At 41.0% G+C, this 10,851-nt stretch overlaps 1 protein-coding gene across 1 annotated transcript in view; it reads right to left on the bottom strand.

The window, feature by feature from the left end:
- Positions 1-2,017: 2,017 nt before the first annotated feature.
- Positions 2,018-10,851, bottom strand: part of LOC139443494 (uncharacterized) — a 111,440-nt gene continuing 102,606 nt past the window's right edge. Inside the window, exon 24 of the mRNA XM_071224481.1 lies at positions 2,018-3,157. Coding sequence (XP_071080582.1) covers positions 2,044-3,157 — 1,114 coding nt within the window. The 3' untranslated portion in view covers positions 2,018-2,043. The remainder of the gene's footprint in view (positions 3,158-10,851) is intronic.

Raw genomic sequence — 10,851 nt, 5'->3', positions numbered from 1 at the left:
CACCATAAAACTATGATTTTCCTGAGGTCATGAAGCTGTGACCCTAATGAAACAACCTTTGAGCACATATCGAGGAACGACATGTCAAGGGCTCTGAGTAAACCTCACTGTGTTTCCCCAAAAATAGTATCTTTAGTTTCAGAGAATCGCGACCGCCTCCGTGGTCTAGCGGTACGGCGTCCGCCCGGAGAGCGGATTGTACGGGTTTCGATGCCCGGCCGCATCATACCAAAAGACGTTAAAAGATGGTACTTGTTATCCTGCCTGGTGCTCGGCTAGGTTTGCGGCACAGTTCACACGAGTTTCATCAAGTGGTGAACTACTTACTACGTTTAGGTCTTCAGCAACCCGTGCTTTCCGTAAAAGGCGACTACACTTGTCCTAAGAGGCGATGAACGGGATCGGGTGGTCAGGCTGCTGACTTGTTTGATGCATGTCATAAAAGGCAACTACACTTGTCCTAAGTGGCTACGAACGGGATCGGATGGTCAGGCTGCTGACTTGTTTGATGCATGTCATAAAAGGCAACTACACTTGTCCTAAGTGGCTACGAACGGGATCGGATGGTCAGGCTCGCTGACTTGGTTGATGCATGTCATAAAAGGCAACTATACTTGTCCTAAGTGGCTACGAACAGGATCGGGTGGTCATGCTCGCTGACTTGGTTGATGCATGTCATAAAAGGCAACTACACTTGTCCTAAGAGACGACGAACGGGGTCGGATGGTCAGGCTGCTGACTTGGTTGATGCATGATATCGTATCCCAATTGCGTCGATCGATGCTCATAATGTCAATATCTGGATTGTCTGGTCCAGACACAATTATTTGCAGACGGCTGTCATATAGCTGGAATATTGCCGAGGGCGGCGTTAAACAACAAATAAACAAGCAAACTTACTACGTTCAACTGTCACACCGTACTGCAACTGAAATATTTTTCAATTGGCGTTATCGTTATGGACACAGGTATCATCACTATTTGATAGTGATTCGCAAACATATGTTCATGATGTAGTCAGAATCGTACAATGGACAGTGGACTCTGCTTGTTGCAGAGATTCCGTATGATGCGTCTTTTGTCGCTTTAATTCAATCTGCCTCTGCCTTACATCGTTTGTACTTGAAGTTTCCTTAGTAATACGGCTTACCCCGTCGTCCCTAAAGAAGCATGTTTTGTTTTGGTGGTCAATGTCTATCACATGTCTTTGAGAAGACTTGTCTTATACAAATAAATGCGACATGCGCGTCATTTACTGTCTAATTTTCATACTGGTGTCATTTTTAATTTACAAGAATCAGAAGATTTTATTGTATAGGATGAATAGTACCGTTATATTATGTCATTATTTATATAATCATCTATCAAACACGTGAAAAGGAAAAAAAGACTGCACAAAACGTTCGTCAAACATCTACCTATTGATTTTAAATTTAGTCTTCAAAACAGTCCGAATATGGTCAGGGTGCCGTTGTGCAAAGCGTTCATTGTAACTCCCATACCTTAACATAGGCTTGCATAGGTTGTTTTGTCCAGCAGTACCAAGAACAATAAAGGTACAACTCTTGAAGAGGTGAATACTGTCAATAGTGTGTGAGTAAGCTTTAGTCTTCCTTTAGTCATATCAAGTCCTGGCAGCATATTGTGACAGGAAAGCCGGAAGTGACGTAGGTCTTAGTTTACTGCTAATGACAAACCTAGAATCATAATCATGGTGAATGGAGTACTCAAACTCAAACAGAACTCACTGTAACACCAATGCAGACATATTGGCCCATGAAATCAAATAAAAAAAGTCAAATCCTTTGGGGTTGGAAATCATAGTCATATATCTTTTATATTATAAGAAAGTCCAAACTAGCTAATCTAGAAGCAGCAAATGTATAGCAACCAAAACTAACGCATCATGATAACACCTGGTGTTTTCACGAAGTTAAGTATGTAGTGCCCTACCAGTAGCACCGGTTCTCCTAACAACGTGAACTAAAAGCAGTTGACAGGCAAACACCACACAACGTTGAGTGACAATATTTATTCACCTTGTTACAGGCTTGAAGAGTGAAGTTCTTCATCACTGTCTGCCACAGAAGGAAGACGTCCTCCTCCAGAAGATGCGGAGGTGTTCCTGGTCAATCTCTTCAACCGACCCAGATAAGACCCAGATAGGGGACTTCTTGAAGCATTCTTACAGTATGTCTGTTTGTGCCGAGGAGAGTATCCAAAGTCGAGCTTGCTGCGAGAGTATCCCAGGGAGTCCAATCTGCTGCGGGAATACCCGAGGGAGTCCATCCTTTTTCCGGAGTACCCTGGGAAGTAAAGCTGTAGAGGGCTCTGGGGTAAGCCAGAATCGATGCTGGTAGTAGATATTTCAGAGGTTGTCCTCTCATATCGACGTTGACACTGATGAGACATCTCATTGGAATCAGTGTTGAAGACGTTGTCTGATATCTCAGAGTTTGTTGGAGATGCATCTCTGTCAGATAGTCCACAACGATCCGGTGTTTTCAGATATGAATATGGTGCTGTGTAGAGGCCATCGGAGAACACCTCATCGGACAAAGGACTCAGAGAGCTGTCCGACCCCCTGTCCTCCCTTCCATCTCCTTCATTTAGCTTCTCCATTAGCTTGAGCTTAGATGGAATCTTCCGTTCATCCTTTCTGGAACCCCTTCGAGATTTTTTACGTTTGTAACTTCCCAGCTCTGTGATAAATTTTGGAATGGTAACAAATTCTTCATCCTCTTTCAATGTGTCATACATCTTTGGTGATGAAATAACCCATAACCGTCCTTCATTAGCATCTTTATCATGGTGGCTCCTGTCCACATCACCATCAAGCTTCCTAACCTCTGCAGTCAGAGTTCCATCTGTTTCATTCTCTCTATTTTCAGCCATGTCTTCCTCTTCATCATCTTTGGCTTCTTGGGCCTCCCTACCAGCATCAGAGGCACCTTGGATATCCATTCTCAAATCACCATCAGACTCTTCTTCATCAGAATCCTGCCCCTGATAGTATCCCTGGGACTCATCAAGCTGAAGGTCAAGGTATTCCTGGCCTGAACATTCTGCAATCATGGTGTCAATTCTGTCTCCTATCTCAGCAAAACTAGGGCGTTTCTTTGGGTCACTCTTCCAGCAGTCTCTCATCAGCCGATACCTGGTAATGACAGAAGAACAAATTCTATGTGTTAACAGGCTGATTTCTCCAGAGGAAGGAATGCTTGGCGAAGTGAATACAAAAAGGTATGAGTATTATGAGAACATTAAACATGGGCAGCAAATATCCAAGCAACCTTCATCAAATGTCTGTCTGATTACTTTAAATGACAATCCTGGAGCATTAACACAACATTCTGCACCTTGTGCATCATCTACCAAGATCAGGATAAAGATTTTTGTTTGTTTGTTGTTTAACGCTGCACTTAGCAATATTCTAGCTATATGACGGAAGTCTGTAAATAATCGAGTCTGGACCAGACAATCCAGTGATTGACATCATGAGCATCGATCCACGCAATTTGGATATGGTCACATGCATCAACCAAGTCACCGAGTCTGACCACACGATCCTGTAAGTCACCTCCTACGACAAGCATAGTCCCCTTTTACGGCAAGCATGGTTTGCTGAAGACCTAATCTACCCGGGATCTTCACGGATCTTAGGATATAGAAGAAAATTATCCAAATAAAGAACATAAAAGGAATGTATATTTCAAGTGTTCACAATTTATTATTATTACATAGTGATATCTCCCCCTATTACCCTCAATCAGATAATACATATATATGTAATAATATCTGAAAAATGTGTTCGGTTTATTGATGACACTTTATCATGACCATCGGAAAGTGTAAATAACAAGTGTTGGCCTGACAATCTCTCATCTAATCAATTCAAACCATTCATCTACAAGAAAAATCTAAACCTGAGCTGTAAAAGGTCTGTCAATCTATTTGGATTTTTTGTACATTTTTCCAAGGAAATCCTTTATAACCCTTGACTTAACAAAGCTAGAAGAAAATAAAGACAAATATCAACATCAAAACAGCAAAAGAACTCAAACATTAAATCCAGTATAATGTATAGATAGATAAAATACAAAAGTCCAAAGATGAGCTGCATATATATATATCCATAAGTTAAACCCTGATCCATCAATCTTCAAGCCCCCTCAGTAGGCAAAGAAGAGATTTACCCTACCATCATACAATGTTTAGACGAAGGCTAAATTCAATACACACTCTCAGCAGTCCACTGTATATTTTTAAAATCTTATGATTGCAAGTCAGTCAATGCTTCTTTCTTTGCTTCACTCTGACATATACCTGCCATGCTTTATTGAGAGGAAAGTATTTAATCCCTGCATAGCTTTTAAGCCCCAACACTGGAGCAGTGTGTGCCTGGTTGCGTTGTCTGTACCATCCTCCTGACAACTACTCCAACCCTCACTGGTGTAACTGAGACCCCTCCTTACCAAAATTCACATATCTGGACCTTTTTACTTAAATATGTTAAAGAGGACTCAATCTACATTTAATGAGTATATGTTCACCATAAAACAGAAAAATACAGGTTAGGCCATAACAAATGGAATATTTGTATGTTGGGATCACTGTTTCATGTGTCGTAAAGAAAATTTAATACCCACAGGGTTAGAAATAACCGAGTTCATAAAAATTGTATGTGCACTCACGCAAATATCGCTTCACACACACCAGTGTATTGCTTACATCAACCGAACGGCATTGTTGCTGTCATTCGACTCTAATTGTGACGTATGATCGGAATGATGTCACTCTAGAAAGAGCGTCATAGCTGAAGAATGTTGACATCATTCAACAGTTGTGGTTTTCTAAGACGACGGTCGTGATCTGTACATTTTTTTAAAGGGGAGCTCAAAAGGATTAAGAAAAAATGGGTAATGACATTATTACACTCAAATGTGTGATAATTTTACGAAATTTGTGTAAGAATTCACATATTTCCCTTGTTCTCAGTAGGGAAATACAAGAATTCTAACACTCGTTTTGTAAAATCAGTATCACATGCATGTTCGTATAATAATCTCCACATTTGGGCTGGTGATCATTTTCTTTTCAGGAAGAGGTTAACAAATGACCACCTAATTATTTATCTTTTCTCAAAAATGGTTGACAAAGAAGGGTAAGGCCAAAATAAACAGTGCTATGGTGCAATGAAGAAGTCAGTACACAGGAGCTCGTACACAATGAAATGAGCTGGTCCAGTCAAAGTTGAATTTTGAAATGAATATCTTTACATTCCCAAATTGATGCAGAGGAATGTGAATTATGCATTCAAGAAAAGCAACAAAAAATAATATCCATGATCACAAGAAATCTCTACTATAAATCACTATCAAATAGTGATGATACCAGGTATTTGCAAAAAGGTGAGCATATCCTGCCCCACCTGTGGCACCCTTTACAAACACATGCTAGTGCAAGTCAATTGTTCACCTGAAAAAAACACGGGAATATATGGTAGAAGTTAAAATAGGGAATAGCATCAGACAACATTTGTCACTAATGTGTCGAATTTGGAAATGTCTTCCGTATATCTACCATAACAAGGTTCGAAAGCTTAACTGACACCTCAAAGTTGAAACCCTGATCAATAAACTTTTGAGCAAGTCTACCCCACCACCATATCTTCAAATAAGAACACTTAGTGAGTTGGAAAAAATCTGCAATGAATATTTTGTCTATTACAGCGTGTATCCTGATGTGGGAGGAAAGCCCAAAGTGATGAAGGTCTTAGATGTTTACCACTTAGGTATGGTACTGACAACCCAAGGATCATAATCAGGATCCTGACATGCCTAAGGGCAGCAACTCTGTACAGTGAACTGAGCAGCCCTGCTGGATGATTCCAACAAATGAATACTCTTTATAAAATAAGAGTACCCACTAACATTCTAAATTGCTCTGCCCAGAAAGGATACAGAATGAGATACACATATCTAAATGTATCAACACATTTCACATCAACAATGGTCTCTTCTTGAGAACATATGACCAAAATATATTCAGGAACTTCAAAACAATAATACTCCATAAAATAAACATTTCCACTATGGTAAAATGTACAAAAATTCTCCTTTATTTGCGCAATGGAAACAGTTTCATAAGATAATTGAGACTGATTATTCTCCAACGTTGACATTTTATATTTACACATTTAAAAATAGATAGATGTCTTGATCCTGATATCGCAAAAATATACTCAGGATCTTTTCAACAATGAAACACCCTTGACTCAGCTACCGCAATGGCCACATTTTAGCTTTTTTTTTTCACTCCTTTATTTACACATGTAAAAATTGATAGATATCCTGACCTACTTTTAAACATTTTCAAAAGCTAATCTTCTGTCAACACACATTGGCAACCTTGAATGTCCTGAAGGTCACGGCTTCCCTGTGCCAGATCAGAGAGTGCCAAGTCTGTCTCCAACTACCACATGGGCTAGCTCATGTCCTACAGAGACCTAAACAGAACTGTGAAAAATCTTCAGCTGAAAAGAATTAACCCTGCTTGTATGACTGTTATCTGTACAGTTAACCTACTGTCCAACTGGGGATATGGTTTCATAGACCTGTTTTTTTCTAAGATGTGAAATAAAATATGTCCAATTTTTGCTTTCTCGTTCCGGCTTGATACTGTTATTCGACCTGTGGATCAGTTATATTTTTTCATTACTTTCTATCTCGCTATTCCTGTTTTGAGATACACCTAGGTGCATCCATTCAGAAAACAGTCATACATTTGTCTGATAAGTATCAGTGATGCTCAAGACCCATGAAGATCCGGGTAAAGATTAGGACTTCAGCAACCCATGCTTGCCGCAAGAGGGGACGATGCCTGTCGTAAGTGGCAACTAACAGGATCGGGTGGTCAGGCTCACTGACTTGGTTGATGCATGTCATCGTATCCCAATTGTGTAGATCAATGCTCATGATGTCAATCACTGTCATATGGCTGAAATATTTCTGAGTGCAGCATTAAACAACAAACAAACAAACAAACAGTGATGCCCACTGGTTATCAACCAAGATGTGGGTGATTCTTGTTAAACTCCGCACTCAGCAATATTCCAGCTATGAGACTTTGGTCTGTAAATCATCGAGTCTGGACCAGACAATCCAGTGTCTGACATCATAAACATTGATCCACACAATTCGGATACAATGACATGCCAGTCTGACCACCCCATCCTGAGAGTCGCCTTTTCGACAATCATGGGTTGCTAAAGGCCAATTCTAACCCAGGTCTTCATGAGCCAGACAAGAATGGGGTGCAGTAGACCAATTCTAACCCAGGTCTTCATGAGGCAGACAAGAATGGGGTGCAGTAGACCAATTCTAACCCGGGTCTTCATGAGCCAGACAAGAATGGGGTGCAGTAGACCAATTCTAACACAGGTCTTCATGAGGCAGACAAGAATGGGGTGCAGTAGACCAATTCTAACCCAGGTCTTCATGAGGCAGACAAGAATGGGGTGCAGTAGACCAATTATAACCCAGATCTTCATGAGGCAGACAAAAATGGGGTGCAGTAGACCAATTATAACCCAGATCTTCATGAGGCAGAAAAGAATGGGGTGCTGTAGATCAATTCTAACCCAGGTCTTCATGGGGCAGACAAGAATGGGGTGCAGTAGACCAATATTAACACAGGTCTTCATGAGGCAAACAAGAATGGTGTGCAGTAGACCAATTCTAACCCAGATCTTCATGAGGCAGACAAGAACGGGGTGCAGTAGACCAATTCTAAACCAGATCTTCATGAGGCAGACAAGAACGGGGTGCAGTAGACCAATTCTAAACCAGATCTTCATGAGGCAGACAAGAACAGGGTGCAGTAGACCAATTCTAACCCAGGTCTTGATGAGGCAGAATGGGGTGCAGTAGACCAATTCTAACCAAGGTCTTCATGAGGCAGACAAGAACGGGGTGCAGTAGACCATTTCTAAACCAGATCTTCATGAGGCAGACAAGAATGGGGTGCAGTAGACCAATTCTAACCCAGATCTTCATGAGGCAGACAAGAACGGGGTGCAGTAGACCAATTCTAACCCAGGTCTTCATGAGGCAGACAAGAATGGGGTGCAGTAGACCAATTCTAACACAGGTCTTCATGAGGTAGACAAGAATGGGGTGCAGTAGACCAATTCTAACCCAGATCTTCATGAGCCAGACAAGAATGGGGTGCAGTAGACCAATTCTAACCCAGGTCTTCATGGGGCAGACAAGAATGGGGTGCAGTAGACCAATATTAACCCAGGTCTTCATGAGGCAGACAAGAATGGGGTGCAGTAGACCAATTCTAACCCAGATCTTCATGAGGCAGACAAGAACGGGATGCAGTAGACCAATTCTAAACCAGATCTTCATGAGGCAGACAAGAATGGGGTGCAGTAGACCATTTCTAAAACAGATCTTCATGAGTCAGACAAGAACGGGGTGCAGTAGACCAATTCTAACCCAGGTCTTCATGAGGCAGACAAGAATGGGGTGCAGTAGACCAATTCTAACCCAGGTCTTCATGAGGCAGACAAGAATGGGGTGCAGTAGACCAATTCTAACCCAGATCTTCATGAGGCAGACAAGAATGGGGTGCTGTAGACCAATTCTAACCCAGGTCTTAATGAGGCAGTCAAGAATGGGGTGCTGCAGACCAATTCTAACACAGGTCTTCATGAGGCAGACAAGAATGGGGTGCAGTAGACCAATTCTAACCCCGGTCTTCATGAGGCAGACAAGAATGGGGTGCAGTAGACCAATTCTAACCCAGATCTTCACAAGGCAGACAAGAATGGGGTGCAGTAGACCAATTCTAACCCAGGTCTTCATGAGGCAGACAAGAATGGGATGCAGTAGACCAATTCTAACCCAGGTCTTCATTGGGACGAGGCGTTCAGGTTTCCTAGTTGCTAAAGCGTTCATTCGTCATGCCAAAGACCCGGGTTCAATTCCCAACATGGGTACAATGTGTGAAGCCCATTTGTGGTGTTCCCCGCCATGATAATGCTGGAATATTGCTAAAAGCGGCGTAAAATTAAGCTCACTCACTCACTTGTGAGGAAAGATAAGCACATATTTGTGAAGACCAAATTTCTAACCCAGATCTTCATTGAGGCAGACAAGGTTGGGTTGCTGAAGACCAATTCTAACTCAGACCAAGAATCATGATAAAGGCTAATCTAGATTTGAACCCAAGATCACAGGATTCTGGCACAACTAAGGGAAGTAACCCTGCAGTGAGAATGGTTGACAACGGGGACATCCGTGCCTGATTATAAACCTTGGTCAGCACAATACCCATGCTTGTAACTTTCAACACACTGGCCATTGTCTTCCAAACTTTCATATTTTTGCCCTTGAAACCAAAATAGATTGATATAAATGATACACAGTTCAAAGCAACTTTTAACACAAACTCACTTACTTGTCAAACACTGATTGAGATCTCTGGGAACACAGGCCACGAGCTTAATGCGTATTTCAGAAACTATCATTGAAATATCAATTCATCCCATTGTCGGAGGCTTTTCATGATTGGCTTGTTTGGACAAGGTCTGAAGGAATTGGATATCTATCACTTTCTTACTTGTAGGGGTATTTGCAATAGCTCTGGGACATCTAAAAAGTCATCTATTTTGTTGTGTTTAGATTCCACCATGACATGCCTGTATCAACCCTTCACTAACTCATTGCTTTTCAGATGAGATTGTATAAATGTTGAGGGTGTGTATTGACCAAGGTGCTTAACTCTATGATGTAAATGTTCCTGCACTACATTATGATATTCTGCTGACAGTGGCAAAATACTACCCTCGTCCTCTGAAGTATTTAGTTCAAGTGTAGGTTAATCTTTAGATGGATAGTTTACTTGGCATTCATAGGCCCAAATGGAGACGGTGTACTTTCTTGAATGTAAGCACTAAGAGCAATGAAAGCAGAAAATAACTATATTAAAGGTGCAACATTTGATTTGCATTTGTTTAGGCCATTTTTTTTTAATCACATTACTGGAGAAATATTTGATCGACAAACTTATTTATTTAACATTTTTTTCGGGACTATAATGGTCCAACGAATCTAATGCTAAATACACCATCCCTCATTAACTGACATGCGTCACTGGCCGTGGTGTCACTGTGTTGTGTAAGCCTATTCTCATTTAAGCGCCATACATTAATTTCCCATACCCGACCAAAAGCGTAACGAACGTGTCATGTGTTTCAATAAGCCTTCTTACAAAGACGGGTCTTTGGTAGTTTTTGCATTGCATCACCATTATCAAGTGATGAGGCAGATTCTTTATGTGATCTTATTCAATAAATCAAGTTTTTTAGGTGACAGCCCACTTCGGCTCCCTCTATTGTGTCTTTTCCCTGATATGTTTGCAGAGTAATGAATGCTATATTTTGGAATTTTTCATGAATCTAACTACTAAATATTTGTAAAGATTTACAAAATCTGACTTTGCATCTTTAATTAGCTGATGGACAATTGGACGAGGATGCAGTTGTCACATGGCCATTACACCGGAGAAATGTGTTTGAAGATAGACTATGAGAGATGTCTTGCCAGGGATCCTATACAGTTCATCATCTTGAAATATACTGATGTAAAAATGTATGGGAGAACCATCCCTCTCCTAGTCATTCGAGAGTATGTCAAGTATGTTTGATTTTGTGTACTTTTTGTACTAAAAATGTGTGTGCATGTGTGTGTGTATTTGTATGTGTCTGACTGTGCCTGCATGTGTCTGCATGTATTTGACTGTCTGTATGTGTCTTTGTGTGTGGCTGAGGGTGTCTGTGTG

This window comes from Haliotis cracherodii, unplaced genomic scaffold, assembly GCF_022045235.1.
Source record: "Haliotis cracherodii isolate W230 unplaced genomic scaffold, xgHalCrac1.p SCAF_5, whole genome shotgun sequence".
In the NCBI taxonomy this organism is placed as follows: domain Eukaryota; kingdom Metazoa; phylum Mollusca; class Gastropoda; order Lepetellida; family Haliotidae; genus Haliotis; species Haliotis cracherodii.
Note: the sequence above shows the minus strand (reverse complement) of the source record. Positions and strands in the feature narration are given on the sequence as shown.